The sequence below is a fragment of the Ammodytes marinus genome (assembly GCF_949987685.1).
Source record: "Ammodytes marinus genome assembly, chromosome: 8".
In the NCBI taxonomy this organism is placed as follows: Eukaryota; Metazoa; Chordata; class Actinopteri; order Uranoscopiformes; family Ammodytidae; genus Ammodytes; species Ammodytes marinus.
Window position 1 is genome coordinate 2,866,433 of NC_137212.1, and position 21,222 is coordinate 2,887,654.

The window sequence follows — 21,222 nt, forward strand, 5'->3', positions numbered from 1 at the left end:
CCCTAAACTGCTGCATCATGCTATCCAAAATTCTGGGGTTGGGGTGATTTGTGCCAGAGGGCCTGGGGTGATTTATAAGTAAGTAAGTAAGTAAGTAAGTAAAATGTATTTATAAAAGCACATTTATAACAGTTTGCACTGTCCAAAGTGCTGTACATAGTTCATTCAGTAGGTAAAAAATTAAGGTAAAATAACAATAACAAAAATAAAAGACATAAAGCCCAGACAAAGATAGTAGTGCAGAGGTAAAATGGTTAATGGGGAGGAAAAACCAGGGTGTACAGATGGGTTTTGAGAGGGAATCGCATATGCCAGGTGGCAGTTGGTTCTACAAGGGCGGAGCAGCTAGTGCAAAGTACATTTCTGAGAGTTGTGCCATTGGCATGGCTGTATACGCTGGTCACCAAAAGAAAGTGACTGTCTACAGTAGCTCAGAAGAGACTGACATCTCCATTCCACTTAACAACACCACTGATGAGAGTTCAGATGGCCAGAAAGATGATGATGGTGACTTTGTCATTGTGAGCTTTGCAGGTAAAAAAATTAGATCTCCTAGGCCTTGTTTAAGAAAATTGTCCTTCAATCTTTGTAAAATATTTATTTAATTTACTTTAAATAAACCTTAAATAAGTGATTGTCTAATGGATTTGTCTTGCATTACAGTTTACGAGATATATATCAATGGAACAATTTACCCCATGGTATTCTCTCTTGTGGCACAACATACACCACAAGACAACTTTTTTTCCGAAAACTATATTTCTTAAACTGTTTATTCCAGATCCAAAGTTTTTATTGCCAGGGATGCACAACATCCTGAAATATATGTACATATTTGAGCTGGAAACATAACTGTCAAGGCCTCACTTTAAAATCACTTTGAGTAAAAAGTGGCACAACTTAGGCCACTCTCCTCTACTCTTTTTTTATTTTATTTTTTTTAAAAGGGACTGGCGTAGTTAATCAGTGAAATAATAACTAGGATAATGTTATGGTAAGATCCAGATTATATTCAAATAGGTCTATAATTTTGAATGGTAGCATAGGTATAGCAGCACTACATTAGCAATCAACATTTTTTATACGCATTTATTATATAAGACTGTCCCTTCTACTCATTTCCTATATATTTATTTAATAGCATTTTTTTTTTTACAATTTTACTTAACACAATTTTGCTATTTTTTTTCTGGCTATTGATCTGCTGCACTGAATGGACGAGATTGCGGTTACAAGAGGCCGAAAAAATTCTTACCTCGAAAGGAGCAATTTGAGGTGGTTCTGGACACACACACACACACACACACATAAATAACTGTTTCATCAATAGTGGAGGGGCTCTAGCAGAAGGAAGGAGCCCCATCAGCAGCCCCATTGAAATCTGACATTTTTTATACGTTTTAATCTACAATTCTGAGTTGTTGGGATGAGACAGATCCGTTCACATGATAAGTACCGTACTTTCCGCACTATAAGACGCACTGGACTATAAGCCGCAGGTGTTATAATGTTTAATTACCATATGTAAGAATTCGTGCACAGAGGGGATTGTCGGGAAAGAGATGGCTGCTTGAGGAAGCTCCCATTTATTAACATTTCAACAAACAAGTTGCATATTTGCATAACGTATTCAAGTGTTACCATTTAGTGCAATAGCTATAGGGATGGGAGTGTTTTCACTACTCGTGTGATCGCTTGCATTCCTCGAGGATCAATCGATTCCTCGTTAAACTTTTTTCAATTTTTAGAACGCAGCGCCTGTCAGCAGAACGGTGCATCGCCATAAAGCCAATAACCTGCGCTTAATGCTTCTTGTCAAACAGTCACAGTTACCATATGATTGTAAGGATTTATTTTCCACAAGTTTAAAACACATTTTCCGAACTGAAAGTAATTAAATAAGCGGGCCACAATTTAAACCGATCGAGTAGGTCTGCGGTGGAGAGAAAAAAAAGAGAGAAAAAAAGCATGGGCTGTAGTTGGCTAACAATCAAAATAGACACCATTTAAAATAAGAAGGGCAGCAAATACAATACAATTATTGTCCTACAATTTAAACACATAGATAGGCTAAATAACTCACCAAAGCAGTAGAAGTAGTAGTTGTAGGCTATATCCAACCGCGTATGCTCACTCCGTGTCCGTGACTAATTACCGCGACTAATACCTCGTTAACGGACCGTTACACCGGTCGGCTTTTGAATCTCAATCCTATATTCCATAATAAAGGCTTCTTAACTGTCGTTTGCTCGAATGTGCCCGAAGTCAGCCTGGCTTCTTTACGTGACTATCCAAGTTTTCCAGCACCGCATCTCCGCGGTGCTGTGGAGACCACACACACTGGCTGCGCTGCATGGAGGTGGCAGTTATTTGCGGTTGCTGTTTGACACAACGCTTAGTTTATTTAACTTGGATCAAAATATTTAATTTAGTTAAACTTTATTTTATCCGTTTTGTGCCGTTTTGTACACGTATATAACATTTTAAAATAGGGGCGGCCCGCCGGCCGGCCTAAAGGCTACAGACACTAAAAAAAACAAAAAACGATTTTCCTCATCCACCAATCGAGATCATTTGAAACGAGGAGTACTCGAGTACTCGATTACTAACGCCCATCCCTAGTAGCTACAGAACATATACTGTGCTGTGTAATAACAGGGTCGAAAAACGGGGAAAAAGTCGCGGCTTGTAGTCCGAAAAGTACGGTAACGAGTGCAAAACTCGAGCATTTATTATATCAGAAAACCGGACCCCTTCCCCAAGAGTCGGACATTGTTCTCAGGAGACCCAAATGGGAACAACACAGAAAAACCAGGAACCATCGTAACTCAACATGCATTGAAACAGTTTTACTAAGGAGGCGTAAAGATTTTACAGCTGCAGAAATATGACTGTAAAGTTCAGTGTACCATTGTTATACTAAATATTTGATATTTGATTGATAGTACAGTCATATCCTTACATGACATTACCCTTTCTGTACCCATGTACACAGGCATAGTGAAGAAAGTGGTTCATATAAAGAGCTAGATATTGTTCTTAGGACACCAAAGCAGAGCAAAAAGAAAAGTGAATATTTGACTTCATCTTTGACATAAACGTCACAATGCAAATATTTGGTGGATGTGTAGCAGACGATCTAATCTATTTATTTATTTTAGCTGTTCAAGCTTTAGTTTGCCCTGCACTTTGTTCTAACAGGCAATAGGCAAAATGAGTCCAAGCAAGAGAAGAACACCATTCAGGTTGACGGTCCAGGCTGAATTACAGAAACTGCTTTCACAACATTTTGTTCCATTGGTAAATTCAATCTCAGCCACGTTAACAGGTCCACATAGGTTTCTCGAGGCACAGCCAGCGATGATGTTACCATGTGTGACTGTGGAAGACAAAATTATGTTAAAGGTGCTCTGAGGAACTTTCAGTTTGTGTTAATTCTTGCACCCACTTTGGACAAAAGCGGTAGCGTTTTCATTATGCCACCTGCAGTTCCAGGGTGAGCGTATACCCATGACAAAGGCGTTTAGAAAAACTATATAATAATAGCTTTCTTTGCACTGATGGTCTCGTTTGCTGTTACATGTAATTCATGATCACTAGAGGAAAAATTTGACTGTTTCAGAAATATTTAAAAACTCCTCGTAGCACCTTAAACTAGACCAGTCCAAACCAATGTCAGAAACAGTAAATTACAATGATTAGTTATATCCAGCAGAATCACATTTTAGCCCCTTTTCCACCAAAACTACCAGAGTCCCAGACCCCTACTGTAAAATAATACCTCTCGTGAAATAGGATACTGTACATGTAATAGAATAATGTTAAATTACATATTAATAATATGTATTAGGAACTAAAATGTTCTTTTGGCCCGTTGTTGTCCAGGGGACATTAAGCAAATCAGGTTGATGACGTATTGTAACAGTCAGTTTTATAACATGAAGCTCCACTAGGTGGCGCTTCCCTTTGTTTGAGGTTGAATTTAATGTTGAACATGAAGAAGTGCATGTGCTCCTCCGCTCTGCTACGAGCAACTATGCAGTCTACGAGTGAAGTCTCCCTTTTATATGTTTTATTTAGTTGGTGCAGGCAGGAACCTAGGACTATGGTCTTCATCGCATGTATGCTTTATAGATATAGTGCCGTAGAGACCTGGGTTGATTTGGTCGATGTGTATAATAAAAGTACCGAGAGGAGAATCCCAAATGTTACCTACTAAGTCTTCATGCTAACCGGAGATATTGCTATCAGACTATAACCTTAACATACATCATCCCATGTTACAGTAAGGAGAAGAAGTACAAGTAACTGCACTTCATGACAGTTGATGTTTGATTTAATGAATGCTGAGTTTCGACAGAAACAGAAATGTGGACTCACAATTCCCACTGATGCAGCGGTCCTCGATTCCCACACATTGAACTGTCTTGTTACAGACGGGACTGTCACCCTTTTCACATCCGTAACACTGAAGGCCATTTCCTTTTAGAACATCAGGGTCTGAAACACAACAGGAGACATGTGGTATGTAAGACATGAATCTTTCTCCTTTTCTTACACATTAACACAAAGTGCTTTACTTACAAGGCGGCTGTTTATTGCACAGACTTGTGTTGCAGCAGTGATAATATCCGGTCATGGAAGCAAAGCCAAAGTTCACTGATACTGTATGATTCCCTAGAGAGCAGCTCGACGAGCAAAACTGGGATCTGGTAGATCCTTCGGTGCCTGAAAATCAAGACAGGGCTCTATGAGTCAATATACATGATAAAAACACAGAGAAAAAAAATGTATAGGACACAACATACTTTTAACACTTACTTTGCGAGCTCTCTGATCCACAGTATTCATTGGGCTGACAGGTCATTGTATTGTTGGAGTTACCGTAACACTGAAGAGCTCCACCTGCACAAAGAATAAACATTTATCAGTTAAATGATGACTGTGAGCTGAACAGTTAGCGTCAATGATGTGACTATAACCCAGTGAGTAGAGTTACCTGTGCTGGAGAGCATCCAGATGAGAGTGAGAGACAGAATCAGCTTCATCATGATGAGTCAATGAATGCAGATTACAGCTTTTACAGAGCCTTTGGGACAGAGCCTTATATAGAGACCTGGGTTTAAAAAGAGGAAGTTACTGTAAACATGTGAACCCGAAAAAAAAAAATATATATGCATTAGCTCACTTTAAAAATCGTTCATGACCAGAGAAAACAAAAACATTATTTTTAGGGCTGTCAAAATTAACGCGTTAACGCAGGGTGATTAATTTCTGGAATTAATGCGTTAATTTTTTAACGCATGTGCAGAATGATCCGCCCCGTGCATCCCACCCGCTCTACACTACAGTCACTCTTACGCTGTGGCTGACCCAGGATCAGTAGCTGCGCACAGCCAAACATAGCAGCACGCTAGTCTATGTTTTAACCCATAAGCACCCAGTTCTACGTATAGGAAAAATATGAGGGATGGAACACAGACTTAGTTGACCACATAGAACACATTTCTGATGTTTTCTCATTTTTTTTTTTTTTTTTTTAAATTTGAATTTGTTTTTTATCCAAAATATTATCCAAACTTTTTTTTTTGAACCCTAATATTACAATGTGTTGTCATTAATTGTTGTTTAGATTTGTTCAAATGTACTTTGAATTTAGCAAAAGAACATATATTAATTCAAAATAAATGAAACACTAAAATTAATTGATTAGCTTATTACCATTTTTGTTATTGTGACAAATACGTCACTCCAAATTTTTTTGACTATTTTGAGGCTCACGGCCCGACAGCGATATTTACCTAACTTGTTCTATATAAAGTTGTTAATTAAATATGGTCAGACTGGGTTAAATGTAATACAGGACTCCCTATTAAAGCATTAGAAGTGTTAAATGGGTTTTAACTCACCTTTAGTAACAAAAAACAAGCTTTTGAAATTTGCTAATTTCTCTAATTGTGTGCAGCTGTCACTCTGCAATCTTTGGTAAGTCACTTCCTGACACAGTCACATGGCTGTCACATGACAACCACACCAGGATGTTGAGTATATGTCACTAAGGGACTTAATGGCTGTGTCCGAACTGCCATACTAACGTCCTACTCATACTCATTTTGACTTCAATTTGAGTATGTGACGGTTGGGTATGCGAGTTTGGGTATGTGAGAAATTCCCGGATGAGTACTAACTTCCGGGAAGATTTTGGGTATGAATCGATTGTATACTTTTCCTACTCAACCGCCCCACGATGCACTGGGTCAATTCTACCCGCCCAGGAAAATGAAATATTTTCGAGCAAGTTGCTAGGCAACAACATTGTTTGGGGTTCCGCGATCTGACAACTGTACGTGCAGTCATTCATACACTCTTACAATAGATAAGAGATGAAGATAAATACCTAACAACATTAGAGTCACTAAGTGAAATGAGTGTTGTGAGTCTGATAGTGGAGAGAGATTAGAACAGATCGCTGTTCCACACACCGCGGCTCGTCCAGCTCAACTCACAGACAGCTGAGTGCTGATGAGCCGGACAGAGAGCGTCGGAGGGATCCTCCGCCTCAAAACACAATTATTATAAAACAAGAGGTCTAAAACACAGATGATGAACACAGGACTGTAAAAATCTAGTTCAATATCTAACCTGTAGAGGGCGGTTATAAGCTTAACAGTGTCTAAACTGCCTGAATCTTATAAGAAGAAGAAGAAAATTCTTCATTGCTTGAGTATACTTCCACTGAGAACGTTTCGACGCAGCTCGCATACACAATCGATCTTTGAGTAGAGAGTATGCAGTATATAGATGGTGAGTATGTAGGATGTAGGACGCTAGTATGGCAGTTCGGACACGGCCTACGAGTAAAAATCTAGTATAAACCTGTATGAGGAACATTTTGGGACATTCAAAGTGTGTGTAACCTGGATGTCACCGTGGGTCCTTAAGGGTTAAACTACTAACCACGGACCTATAACTGCTGCTAACGGCCACGTCTGTGTCTGTCTGTGTCGTGGGCGGCAGTTGCTCTCGGAAGCAACAGGAGAAACATTCTGCTCCGTTCACGGGAGGAAACAAACGTCTGCAGTTTTCAGAGGTGTGTGTACGTGACAACAACGTTGGCTACACACAAACACACACACACACACACACACACACACTGTAGCGGAGGAAACTGGTGGATGTATCGGTACCGCGCTGATCTGCTTGTATCACAGGTTTCACTTCAGAGGTGTCGGCCAGAACAGCACTTATGGCCAAAAACGTCAGACTATAAGCATGAGACGAGGAGAAGAGGAGTAGGGTTTATCCGCTCTTTATTTTCCTTCTTTCACAGACACAGCAGCATAGATCGCAGGAAAAGAAACAATTGGGCTTAAACTCCGCTCGTGAGGAGACGTTACAACAGCTGTTGCGACCCGCGAATCGTGGCCGTTAATAACATGCATAAACTATAGCCTAATTCATAACAGCGATCGGGACTGCATGTAGGCTACTTACTCACTCACAGGTGATTCACATAAACTCAAATAAACACGTTTCACATGTGGAATGATCGATTACTGCGGCAACGCTCACACATCCGACCGAGGGAGAAGAGAAAGGAAACAAACAGACTCTCCGGCCGACTGACGTCACGGCCCTAACTGACAGTTATCCACACTGAATAAAACACATCTTAACACACTGTAAAAAATATCAAACACTAACTTATGAACTTTGGGGCCTTTTCTACACACAGACACACGAACAAACTGCAATCAGGTTGTATTCAGGAATGCAAAACCATGGATTCACTCAATACATGCCATTATAGCCTATGCTATATTTGCTGAATAGAGACAGCCAAATTTAAGTATGGTGTGGTTGTTTTAGTTGATTATAATTTATTTGCAGTAATTACACCATCATTTGGATTTTCAATTAATAAAAACTACATTTAAATGTATATATTCACCTTCTGTCCTTTATCTTTCAATTCATATAACAATATACAGAAGAAATGGTAATTTTTTGGGCCTATTTCGAATGGTAGAATTAATCGTGATTAATCCACGGAATCCTGTGATTAATCTGATTAAAAATTTTAATCGTTTGACAGCCCTAATTATTTTGTGATCTCAAAAATAAAATTCATAGAAAAAACTAACAAACTCATTTTGTGCAGTCGGCTTGTAAAGACACGTTCACTTGGACACACACACACACACACACACACACACACACACACACACACACACACACACACACACACACACACACACCTACCTTGAGACAAAGGGCATCGCATCTACACTCTTAATTAGGTGGTGACACAAAAAAGTTGGTAGAAATACTCGTTATACACTATGATGAAATGGTTTTAATCATAACCGTATTAAATCTCCACTTATGCTGCCCTGCTGTCCAGATTTAATCTCTGCATAGTAGAGATGCCACATCCTAACTGTTTTACTAATCTACAAGAAAAATAAATCATCACCCATCAAACTCATTTTTACAGCTCAACTCTCAACTACTGACATTTTTAACTATTTCTGTTTTCATCAACAGTCAGCAGAATATTTTTTCCATTTACATGAACAAAAATACATACCTGAGATGTCTTCAATTCGCTGCCACAGACGCTTGTGCCGTTGAAAGTGAGAGTAGGAGAGGTGATACCCTCAGATGTCACACCCATGCAGTCACATGCTTCATGGTGTTATTGTTTGAAACATTCCGACAGTTGTGTTGTGACATTTATTTTAATTTGATAAGGCAATGATGGGGAAGTCTATTGTACAGCAGTTTTGTTGAACCTGCATCAACATGAATATGTGTCATCTGAGCAACAGTCAAAACTAGTTTACCTGAAAAATTATCTCAACGCCCTAACATTCCCCTCAGGCTCCTGTGATGGTGTGTGGGTGTGATCCACTCCACCTTTAACAGAAATATGTTGTTTACTTCGAACTGATTAATAATTGTATTTATTTATTTTATTTAGAAGTTTATTGAGCAGGGACAAATACATTGTACATTGTTTCATATAAAATAGATGCCATGCATACAGGTTTCTAGTCAAGACTAATTTGCAACCCCTATCCCTGTTTAGGCCTTTACTAAAAGTTACACATGAATATATATATATAAAAAAAAAATAATAATAATAATAGCCCATAGTGATATAATCAAGTCAAGTCAAAGACAAAGTTTTTTATTGTCAGTTCTGATATATGCAAAACGTACATCAGAATTGAAATGGCGTTTATCTCTGACTCACGGTGCAATAGGAAAGTTTAAAAAAATACAGAGTGTAATAACATATGACACCCCAATGGGCGTGCCTCGAGGCCTGAAAGTCTGCACAAACAAGCCCTTAAAGGTGAAGTAAGCGGTATATTTATGTTAATATGAGTGTTAAATCGCTCTTTATTCATACAGTGATCACTTACATAATGTGCGCGTTTTATAAAGCCGATCTCTCAGTCAGCTGCTTTGCATGTAATCGGCAAATAAACTTATTGTTGTATCCCAAAATTTTTATCCAATCAGAAGAGAGAACGCTACAAACCGACACTCGTCTCACTCATACATACTATATGCACTTCATGGTCTCACTGGCGGTGCACGCCAGAGCAACAGATGGGTGAATGTGTATGCGCCTACAATGGCGGAGCAGGTAAAAATCCTTCCCAAAGTCTGTTTTGATGGTTTTTATCATGTTTTATCACACTTATGGATCTGACATGATGCTAGATAACTCGCTGCTTGGAGACCGCAGTGCATTAATGTGGTGACGTAGGGACGAGCGAGGGGACTGCTAACTGCAGTAACTGACAGGAAGTTAGCTAAAAGAACCATTCTGCTTACAGCACCTTTAACATATTTGCCAGAAAATCCCAACAATATCACCAGTCAAATACCCTCTCATTACAACATGCTAAACTGTGAAAATGTCATCAGGTATTCGGATATCCATATGGTCCATAAAATTAAACACAAGTGAATAAGTGAGATTGCCTGCTTCTCTCTCTCTCTCTCTCTCTCTCTCTCTCTCTCTCTCCCCCTCTCTCACCGCTATAGTGGAGTGTAGAGTCGCCAATAAAGTTCTATATTTTCATACAGAGCAATAAAAGATTGGAATATTATTCCAAATGAGCTAAACATGTTGGCACACTTTTACTTGTTTTGTTTAAGGCCAACTCAAGAAATGGATTATAAATAGCATAACTTGCTTACATTAGTTTAGTTTCTGTTAGGTTCTGAAAAGGCAAATGGTTATTTTGTGGGCATATTGTGATTTGATATGTATGTATGTTTTATATTGTATTGACCTGCACAGGGACTGCAGATAATCTGGTACAAAGCTGTCCGAAGCTGTGTCAGTATTTTAAATCACAACAACCACATTTGAAAACAGAATTGTTTTAGACACTCATTGTATTGTTCTGAATACATCTTCAATTTAAATGCATCCATCTAATAAGCTCAAGAAAAGTTGTTATTTCCAGTGCATTTTCCATATTGAAAGCGGTCTCGAAATGTAAGTTCATCAAATAAATGTTTTGGATAAAACCTATCCACAAGTACTCTTCTGGCTGGCCTCTACAGTGGGAGTTGGTCTTCATTTAGATATTCCAAATTGTCCATGCTCTCTCACAAACAAAGCTGAAGTTAAACCTGCCTCCTTGGAGGGTTAATTTAACTTCAAATTTACACCTAGAGTAGCTCTAGTCGACAGTCTTGCAAGTGGCTTTGTTTAATCCAGAATAGCTTTAATCTAGGACTATTTTAAACTGAGTCTGTGCAAGTATCTTTGAATTAATCCAGCTCAACAGGCATTTTAGTCTCGGACTAGTTTTAAGCCTTGTCTGTGAAACCGGCCCAACAAGAGCCAAAACATCTGGCTCCCCTTAAAGACCACAGAATGCTACATGAACCACGTGACAGGGTTGTTGTGAGAACTAGGGGTTTCACATCTCTCTCTCTCTTTCAACAGCATACGCGTCTGTAACAGCGGATTAAAGACATCTCAGGTTTGTGTTTTTATTCTTTTTAAAGGAAAATATTCTGTTTTTGAAACTGAAACACAGAAATAGTTATTAATGTCAGTAGTTGAGAACAAAACAAGGTTGATGAGTGATGTATTTGTATTATTGTAGATTGGTAAAACAGTAAGGGTGTGGCATCTCCACCACACTCAGATTAAATCTGGACAGCAGTGCAGCGTAAATATTGATGAAGTCTATAGTTATTATTAAATCCATGTCATTGTGGTGAATTCTGAATATTTCGATCAACTTTCTTGTATGTTTCCAGGTGTTGTTGTGTCTCCAGTTGTGCGTGTCTTAGTACTGGTGTGAAAAATTAGAGTTTTTTTTCAAAGTAAATTGTCTTTTGAGCTCACGTGAGAATGTTTTGGTTTATGTTGGTTATGAATGCATATTACAGTGAGCGTATGCACTTCAAAACACATACAGTATTTCCTGCCTGTTTGTTTGGGAAAAGGTACCCCTCCTCTATGGCTATTTCCTTTTTGTCTCAAAGTTTTATGAGGGGGTTTTTCCTATTAAAAGAGAATGTGCTACATGTTGTACGGATTATAAGGCCCCCTGAGGCAACGTTTCATTCCCTTTAACCAGTAGATGATAAAGCTCTGTGTTTCTGTTCTATTGTCGCACACATTAATGTGTTTGTACAAACTGTTGCTCATGGTGAGAAATCTACAGTTTGGTTACAATTAAATCAGCGATTCTGGAGAAAGCTTATTGTCAAAATCAGTGAATATCTCCTCACGATCCCATATTGTGTGTCCACTGAAAAACTGATACAGTGTCAATACACAGCCCAGGCTCTGTAAACGGGCATGTAAGCCACGGTGGATCCCTTTGTTTACATAACAATTTACGGATCTCCAGAATGAAATGTGTGTGTGTGTGTGTGTGTGTGTGTGTGTGTGTGTGTGTGTGTGTTCTGTCTAACTGCTGATTCTAACCAGCAGACCGTTTGTCCAATCGGATATAAAATGTAAATTCTGTCTTTAGTGTAACAAATATGAGAATTAGAGCAGTTTTAGAAAAGAGGTACCGTCTGTGTCTCTCCAGAAATATCTTGTCTCTTAAATAAGGTTGATAATGCGACAGTTCCTTGGACTGTATGTCTCTTGGAAGCTCACAGATGCAAATGTGTGCAACTCTACCTTTTAATTAACTTTTCTCGCCCTCTCTTTCTCACGGTAGAATCATCAGAATAGTATTATTAGCATAAATTTAGATCGAAATGAAATGAAGTCATCCTACTCTGTACAGTTTGTTTTTGGTTCACGTGTTTACAGTATCTTCCTCTTTGTAAACCCAGGTCTCTATATAAGGCTCTGTCCCACGGTAAAAGCTGTAATCTGCATTCATTGACTCATCATGATGAAGCTGATTCTGTCTCTCACTCTCATCTGGATGCTCTCCAGCACAGGTAACTCTACTCACAATGTAAGTCAAACCAAATCATGTGTAGGGCACATTACAATTCTAGTGGTGCCTCTATGAGATGTTGAGATAGTGCTTCATTGAGATTAAACTGTTCCTGTGGGGTTATAGTCAGGTTTAAATGGTAATTGTTCAACTCGCGATCATCATTTCACATAAATGTCTTTTTTTGGTGCAGATGGAACTCTTCAGTGTTACAGAACTATTGATGAACAATCAAACAAAGTTTCCAACCAAGAAATACGTTGTGAGCTCAACGAATACTGTTCAGCAACTGCCCAAGAAAGTAAGTGTTTTTCCCATTTTTTCATGAGATATCTTTAGTAACAGTTTTTATGCCTCCCCACCGGCGATAGCAGAAGGTCTGTATATTTTATTCTTTATCTTTCATTGATTTACTAATACAGTAGACTGTGAGCCCAATTAATACTGTGAATTAACTTCCAAAAATGGATTGTAAATGTATGATTTGTCCTCATTTACTTTTTTTTTTTTTATTTGATTTCTTGATAGCAATTATTTCCTCTGTGTCTTTAGGGTACGGGTTTCAGTCAGGGCCCTCAGGAAAGTATTGGATCAACGGTTGTTCATCGACCTGCGTTCTCGGGAGTCAGACAGAGTCCATGAACAGTGGCTCTGGAAACCTCTTCAAAATGGTTCACTGCTGCAGCAAAAGTCTGTGCAACGGTCAAGATCTGCCATGTAAGTAAGGCAACAAGTATTTGTGTTAATGTGTATGAGGGAGAAATATTTATGTGTCTCAACTCAAATGGGAAAATGGGAAATCATGTGCCGTGACTTTGAATCCTACTGTATCTGACATCTCTCCTGTTGTGTTCCAGACCCTTATGTTCCAAAAGAAAACGGCCTTCAGTGTATCGCCTGTGAAGACTATGACAGTCCCGTCTGTAACAAGACAGTAAACTGTGTGGGGGTCCAGGACCGCTGCTTCAGTGGTTATCGTGAGTCCTCAGGCTGCATATTGATCAACAGATTGTCTCTCAACATTCTGCTCACTACAACTATTCATTGTAATTTCCTGTTTCTGACTATCATTAAGACTGTGGTCTATGGTTTAACAAAGTTTTGTCTTCCACAGACACAGATGGTCCCTTCACCAAGAATGTATTTGGCTGTATCTCAAGGAACTTGTGTGAAGCTGTCCATCCGCTGGGGTTCAAATTTGACAATGGAACAGAATGTTGTGAAGGCAGCTTCTGTAATTCAGCCTGGACCGTCAAACTGAATGTTTTTTTTCTCTTGCTTGGACTCATTTTGCCTATTGCCTGTTAGAACAAAGTGCAGGGCAAACTAAAGCTTGAAAAGCTAAAGAAAATAAAAATAATGATTAGATCGTCTGCTGCACATCCACCAAATATGAGCATTGTTTCTAGTGACGTTTGTGTCCAATGACGTTGAAGTCCAATACTCTTTGTTTAGCTCTGGTTTGGTCTACTGGGAACAATATATTGCTCTTTATATGATCCACTGTCTTCGCTACGCCTGTTTGCATATATATATATATACAATCATATGAAAAAGTTTGGGAACCCCTCTCAGCCAGCATTATAATTGACTCTGCTTTCACAAAAAAAATATAAAAGTGGTATGTCTTTAATTTACCAGGAACAGCTAAGTACTGGGATGTTTTCCAAACAAAGATTTTTTGAAAAGCAGTATTTGGTTGTATGAAATAAAATAAAATGTGAAAAACTGGCTGTGCAAAAATATGGGTACCCTTGTGGTTTTGTTGATTTTAATGCCTGTAACAGCATGTAAAACTGATTAATTTAAACACAAAGTTGGTTGGATTATGTTGTTAAGCCTTGAACCTCATATAAATGTCTGTTTAATCATGAGAAAAGGTATTTTAGGTGCCTAAATGCAAGTTGCACTTCTCTTTGACTCTCTGCAGAAGTGAGACAGAATGGGATCATCAAAACAGCTCCCAAAAGATCTTAAAAACAAAGATTATTCATTATCATGGTTTAGGGGAAGGCTACAAGAAGCTTTCCCAAAGGTTTCAATTGTCAATTTCTACTGTAAGGAACGTTGTCAGGGAATGGAAGGACACAGGCACAGTTGCAGTTAAACCCAGGTCTAGCAGACCAAGAAAAGTACAAGAGCGGCATATGCGGCGGATTGTGAGAATGGTTGCACACAACCCAAAGATCACCTCCAAAGACCTGCAAGAACATCTGGCTGCAGATTGTGTATCTGTACATGGTTCAACAAATCAGTGCAATTTGCACCAAAACATCTGTATGGCCAGGTGATGAGAAGGAAGCCCTTTCTGCGCCCACGCCACAGATACAGTTGCATGGAGTATGCAAAAGCTCATTTAGACAAGCCAGATTCATATTGGAAGAAAATGCTTTGGACTGATGAGACAAAAATTAAGTTATTTGGTCTTTATAAAAAGCAGATGTTTTGGTGCAAATTGCGCTGAATTGTTGAACGATGTACAGATACACAATCTGCAGCCAGATGTTCTTGCAGGTCTTTGGAGGTGATCTGTGGGTTGTGTGCAACCATTCTCACAATCCTCCACCTATGCCGCTCCTGTTTTTTTCTTGGTCTGCCATGCCTGGGTTTAACTGCCACTGTGCCTGTGTCCTTCCATTTCCTGACAACGTTCCCTACAGTCGAAATTGACAATTGAAACCTTTGGGAAAGCTTCTTGTAGCCTTCCCCTAAACCATGACAATGAACAATCTTTGTTTTTCAGATCTTTTGGGAGCTGTCTTGATGATCCCATTCTGTCTCACTTCAGCAGAGAGTCAAAGAGAAGTGCAACTTGCATTTAGGCACCTAAAATACATTTTCTCATGATTAAACAGACAATTATATGAGGTTCAAGGCTTAACAACATAATCCAACCAACTTTGTGTTTAAAGTCATCAGTTTTACATGCTGTTACAGGCATTAAAATCAACAAAACCACAAGGGTACCCATATTTTTGCACAGCCAGTTTTTCACATTTTATTTTATTTCATACAACCAAATACTGCTTTTCAAAAAATCTTTGTTTGGAAAACATCCCAGTACTTAACTGTTCCTGGTAAATTAAAGACATACCACTTTTATATTTTTTTTGTGAAAGCAGAGTCAATTATAATGCCGGCTGAGAGGGGTTCCCAAACTTTTTCATATGACTGTGTATATATATATATATATATATATATATATATATATATATATATATATATATATATATATATATATATATATATATATATATATATATATACACATACATACATACATACATACATACATACATACATACATACATACATACATACATACATACATACATACATACATACATATATATATATATATATATATATATATTATAAGAAGAATGTCATTTAAGCTTTATGTCATACTATAAATCAAATATTTAGTATAAAGATGGTACACTGAACATTCCTTCTCTATGCATGTGAATATGCTTGAAAATGGCTTTATTTTACAAGAGCCAGATACCAGCACTATTATTTCCCATTTAGTTTAAATGCTTTGGCCAAAACAAAAATCAAGCTGATGTAAATATGTCAATAAAGGTTTTGTATCTCAATTTCAACAGTATTTGCATTGTATACTGTCTATGTATTAGTTTTTGCTTTGCATTTGTTTGACTCGACATCATTGCAAATGAGGGTTGCACACCAACTGATCTCTTGAGTCAAATAAAGGTTAAATTAAATAAATTAATTAATTCATAGGATGTGCAATATGCTATAGTTTCTGTCAATTATTGTCTTAATTAATTTTATATATATATATATATATTTATATATATATATATATATATATATATATATATATATATATATATATATATATATATATATATATATAAATATATATATATATATATATATATATATATATATATATATATATATATATATATATAAATATATATATATATATATTTATATATATATATATATATATATATATATATATATATATATAAATATATATATATATATATATATATATATATATTTATATATATATATATATATATATATATATATATATATATATATATATATATATATATAAATATATAAAAGGGGGGAGAATAACTTCTTTTTTTTAATCAGCTTTTAGGAAATAACAGAGCCAAAACATCTGGCTTCATTTATGGAGATTAACTTCCCAGGAAACTGACGCATTGTTTGGGAACTGTAAACGCAACATTAACCACGTGACTGGGTGTGAGAACAAGGGGTGTCATATATCTCTCTCTTACTTTTTCTATGGCACACATGTTTGCAACAGCGAATTAAAGACATCTCAGGTATGTGTTTTGGTTATTTTTAAAGGAAAATATTCTGTTATTAAAACTGAAACACTTGAATAGTTATTAATGTCAGTAGTTGAGAACAAAATAAGGTTGATGATTGAAGAATGTGTATTCTTGTAAGTAAGCAAAACAGTAACGGTGTGGCAACGATTAAAACTATGTCATCGTGGTGTATTCTGAATATTAAGAACCACTTCTTAGTTTCTTTCCTCCTAATTTAGAGGGGAAACGTGAAGCTGTGTGTCTCCAGGTTTGTGTGTGTGTGTGTGTGTGTGTGTGTGTGTGTGTGTGTGTGTGTGTGTGTGTGTGTGTGTGTGTGTGTGTGTGTATGTCTCTAGGTGTGCGGGTCTTGACACGCTGACTGCACTCTGGAGTGATACAAGTTAGTTCATGAGTTTTATTGTGATGGCAAGTTGTGTGAGTGGTAGGAGCTGTATGTCTTGATCTCTGTTTGCAGTATCTTCCTCTTTTTAAACCCAGGTCTCTAAGGCTCTGTCCCACGGTAAAAGCTGTAATGTGCATTCATTGACTCATCATGATGAAGCTGATTCTGTCTCTCACTCTCATCTGGATGCTCTCCAGCACAGGTAACTCTACTCACTCTATCAAATCCTGTTTAGGGCACATTAAAAGTCTGTGAGATGATGAGGTAATTCTTTATTTTGATTAAACTGTATATCTGTGGGATTATGGTCAATTATACCATAGCCTTCTTTGTGAATACTCTATTCTGATTGGCTGGAGTACATTCCATAGGTGTAGATTAACCCCTGATATACAGTATGTCTACTTTAAAGCTGGGGTATATGATTTCTGAATGGTCAAAGTTAACATGAGCTGACACTTTGACCAATCAGAGTGAGGCTCCGATTATCTGTTCTTATTGGCTGTTGGGACTGCTAATTCACTTTAGCACGACTTTGTTGATGTAGAGCGTGTCAGGGAGGGACCAAAGAGAACAAGTGGAGCGGTTGAGGTATTTGGATTTGAATCTCTATCTCAACTGCCATTAACTCCCCAAATCCTCCACCCCAGCTTTAATGCATCACCATTGGTTTAACAGTGTTGATAAGTGATTTATCCACGTTGTCCATTAATTCCTGATAATTGGACCTCGTTGGGCATTATCCCTTACATCAGTGCTTCTCAAATGGTGGGGCGCGCCCCCCTGGGGGGGCGCCGTGAGTTGTCAGGGGGGGCGCGGTCTGTCTTGATTTCCAACTGACCAAAACAATTTTTTTTTTTTTTTAAGTTTGTGTATGGTCATATCCGCGCGAAAATCCGCGATTTGCAGTAAATAAATGTCCACATGTGTCTCCAAGTGTCTCTGTAGGCTATTTAAAAAGAAATCAAGCAAGTAGACTAATAATAACATTAATTAAGTATTGGTTATCGCATCACAGAAGGCCTATTGGCCTATAATAAGAAAAAAACACCACCCTAACTATGTTTACAGTTTAATTTTTTTTTTAATGAAATGCAAACCTCAGTGAATCATTTGCTCTCGTTTCTCTGTCCTGAGATTCACACAGACTGAGCAGTCTTGTTAATTTTTTAGCTGCAGAAGTTATCTCAGCTAATGTTTGTTATCTAATTTGATAATAAGGTGATTGTATGCAGAATGCTCGTGCCAGAAACTCATACATTGTTTTTGTACAGATAAATAAATAAATATTAGCAGGTTCTCAATAGTATTTCAATTTAGGGGGGGGGGGGGGGGGGGGGGGCGAAAAACTTCCTGTCCCCTAGGGGGGGCATGACAGAAAATAATTGAGAACCACTGCCTTACATCATTTATGGTAGTTGTTCAGCTCAACATCATCATTTAACTGATAAATGTTATTGTTTGGTGCAGATGGAGCTCTTCAGTGTTACGACACAATACACGGAGTAACAGACTGTGAGCCGGATCAATACTGTGCAATAAGTGCCAGACGAGGTAAGTGTTACACTTGTATGATTTGTCCTTTTTTTTAATTGATATTACTGAATAAAAGTTTTCGCTCTGTGTGTCTTTATTCTTTAACAATTTCTAATAGCGTGTTGATTTTCAGATGCCGAACAAACCTATATGCCCAAGGGTTGTAAGTCGCGCTGTCCTCTCGGGAATTATACATTTTCATTCAGCTTTTTTGGAAACATGACCGTCACTCGTCACTGCTGCAACACAAGTCTGTGCAACGATAAAGATCTGCCTTGTAAGTAAAGCAACAAGCATTTGTGTTAATGTGTGAGAAAGGAATTGAGATTTATTTATCAGACTCCAATGATAAATAATTTGCCGTCACTTTGAATCCTACTGCTCCAGACCCTGATGTTCAGAAATTAAACGACCTGCAGTGTTTCGGATGTGAACATGAGGAAAGTGATGTCTGTAACAAGAAAGTGCAATGTTTGGGAATCCAGGACCGCTGCATCAGTGGGTTTGGTGAGTTTGTTCATTATAATTTCCTATTTCTAAAATCCGTTGAGATTGTGGTCAAGTAAAAACCTGATTGTGTCTTCCACAGCGGGAGAAGATGATGATTCCAAGAAATTTGCTGGCTGTGCCTCATCGAACGTGTGTGAACCTGTTAATGCGATGGGGATTCACTTTGCAAAGGGAACAACATGTTGTGGAAGCAGCTTCTGTAATTCAGCCTGGACCGTCAAACTGAATGTTGTCCTTCTTTTGCTTGGACTCATTTTGTTTGCTGCCTGTTAGAATAAAAGTGCAGGGCATAATATTGCTCAATTAATACAAGTTTATGCAGTGGACAGCTGCAGTTTGTATTTCAAATAAACAAAGAATAATCACTTGACTCAATCAAGGAAATATAAACAAACATAAATAAAAATGAGGCCTTCAATTCAATTCAATTATCTTAGATGTTCACACTTGGTATGGGCACACTTTACTCCATACATTTAGATCCACAGTTCCCAGTTCTACTCAAACATTGATTAGACTAAACATAACACAATGCATCCCACACACTTCATTCACTGCAGGTTAGATGTGTTTGTGGGTGCAGAATGTTCAAGGAAGTCAGCGTTTGTTTGGGCAGGGGAAATCCTACCACACTCCAGGCAGCCAGCTTGAAGCCTGCCTTTTTAGGGAATTGGACTTGAGTTTGGATAGTATAAAGTATGAAATTTGGAAAAACGCAGGACTTTCAAGAAGGAGGGTCAACAATTAAAAAAGTACAGCTCTCATCACAGAAAAAGTTTATTTTGCAAATCAGACTATTCATTTAAAAATTATGTAAAATGATAAAAGAAAGACATTCCTCACAGTTATCAATATTGTAAAACCTGTATCGTAATAATCGTTCTGTTTTTAATAAAAGCCGATTATGAAGTAACTTGCCACCATAACATTTTCGAACCAATAAGGTAATAACTTTTTGGCCATAATTGAAGTCACATTTGGTCAAAAGTAAGTATGTTATTGGTTCAGAAATGTTAAGTTGGTAACTACATTATCTGCTATTATAGATTTAAAATGGAATAATGATTAGACTATTGACAGTAATTACTTTATTGGCTGCTACACTGTTCTACTGTTCGTCTTGACTTATAATTTCAGCACTAGATCATATGTAACTATGAACTGCATATATAGTATTTTTTTTTTTTTGATCATGACGCATATCTGCATAGATCAATGCTTTGGTTGTTCACTGTTTTATCATAAAGTGATAGGGAAGATGTCAGGGAGGGAACTGTGCAGTTATAAGACACAGTTGAGTTTATACATGCTGCCATCTAGTGTCAAGGTGCAGCGAATACAAGTGTGATGCATCTGAAAAAACCTGCACATTGCAGATCCAATAATGTCATAAATCCTGACAATGCAATACATTTCACACTTAGCACACACATAGCTTGTAAAAAATGAAATAAAGCACAATGATGTCTATTAACTTGACCAATATTGTAATAAAATGTCCTGACTGATTTTGTAATATAATTTTCAGGATTCATTCATCTTTATCTAACACAATTAAAATAAGTTTTTCTAGTAGAACATGTGATAAAAATGTATTGTTAGTAACACCAAGTACATTTCTCTACTGCAGTCATAAAAAATCGTGTGCAGAATTTGTCATTCTGTCGATCATTGTCTGTATGTATTTGTGTTCCCAAGTGCAAGATAAAAATTCCCCTTGGCGCAATAAAGGTTTATCTTAACTTATCTTAACATGGACCACGTGACAGTGTGGTTGTGAGAACTAAGGGTGTCAGATCTCTCTCTCTCTCTTTCAACGGCACAAGCGTCTGTAACAGCGAGTTAAAGACATCTCAGGTATGTGTGTTTTGTTCTTTTTAAACGGAAAATATCTCTGGTCTATTGTCGCACACATCAATGTGTTTTTACTAGGGCTGTCAAATTAACGCGTTAATTTCGATTAATTAATCACAGAAAAATTAACGCGATTAAAAAAAAAGCAGAT

At 37.6% G+C, this 21,222-nt stretch overlaps 3 protein-coding genes across 9 annotated transcripts; 2 read left to right on the forward strand and 1 right to left on the reverse strand.

The window, feature by feature from the left end:
* Positions 1 to 1,565: 1,565 nt before the first annotated feature.
* Positions 1,566 to 8,640, reverse strand: LOC307253819 (uncharacterized protein). The gene is made up of 6 exons (XM_080031994.1): positions 8,591 to 8,640; positions 5,000 to 5,116; positions 4,822 to 4,905; positions 4,585 to 4,728; positions 4,381 to 4,500; positions 1,566 to 3,379 (listed from the first exon to the last, which is right to left on the reverse strand). The coding sequence occupies exons 2-6, from the start codon at positions 5,049 to 5,051 to the stop codon at positions 3,195 to 3,197; spliced, it is 585 nt and encodes a 194-aa protein (XP_079888120.1). The 5' UTR covers positions 5,052 to 5,116; positions 8,591 to 8,640; the 3' UTR covers positions 1,566 to 3,194.
* A 2,278-nt stretch (positions 8,641 to 10,918) lies between these two features.
* LOC307254374 (uncharacterized protein) lies at positions 10,919 to 14,509 on the forward strand. The gene is made up of 6 exons (XM_080032737.1): positions 10,919 to 11,015; positions 12,337 to 12,447; positions 12,640 to 12,747; positions 12,999 to 13,163; positions 13,304 to 13,423; positions 13,561 to 14,509. The coding sequence occupies exons 2-6, from the start codon at positions 12,396 to 12,398 to the stop codon at positions 13,752 to 13,754; spliced, it is 639 nt and encodes a 212-aa protein (XP_079888863.1). The 5' UTR covers positions 10,919 to 11,015; positions 12,337 to 12,395; the 3' UTR covers positions 13,755 to 14,509.
* A 2,187-nt stretch (positions 14,510 to 16,696) lies between these two features.
* LOC307254180 (uncharacterized protein) lies at positions 16,697 to 20,942 on the forward strand. 7 transcript variants are annotated; one of them, XM_080032456.1, is made up of 7 exons: positions 16,762 to 16,780; positions 17,125 to 17,168; positions 17,267 to 17,373; positions 18,642 to 18,725; positions 18,841 to 18,984; positions 19,095 to 19,214; positions 19,297 to 20,942. In XM_080032456.1, exons 3-7 carry the CDS (start codon positions 17,322 to 17,324, stop codon positions 19,488 to 19,490), a joined length of 594 nt encoding a protein of 197 aa, XP_079888582.1. In that variant the 5' UTR covers positions 16,762 to 16,780; positions 17,125 to 17,168; positions 17,267 to 17,321; the 3' UTR covers positions 19,491 to 20,942. The 7 variants fall into 7 exon arrangements, with proteins under 7 accessions (XP_079888578.1, XP_079888584.1, XP_079888582.1 ...); XM_080032452.1 differs by lacking the exon at positions 17,125 to 17,168 and having other exon boundaries at positions 16,697 to 16,780; XM_080032458.1 differs by lacking the exon at positions 17,125 to 17,168 and having other exon boundaries at positions 16,761 to 16,784.
* Positions 20,943 to 21,222: the final 280 nt, after the last annotated feature.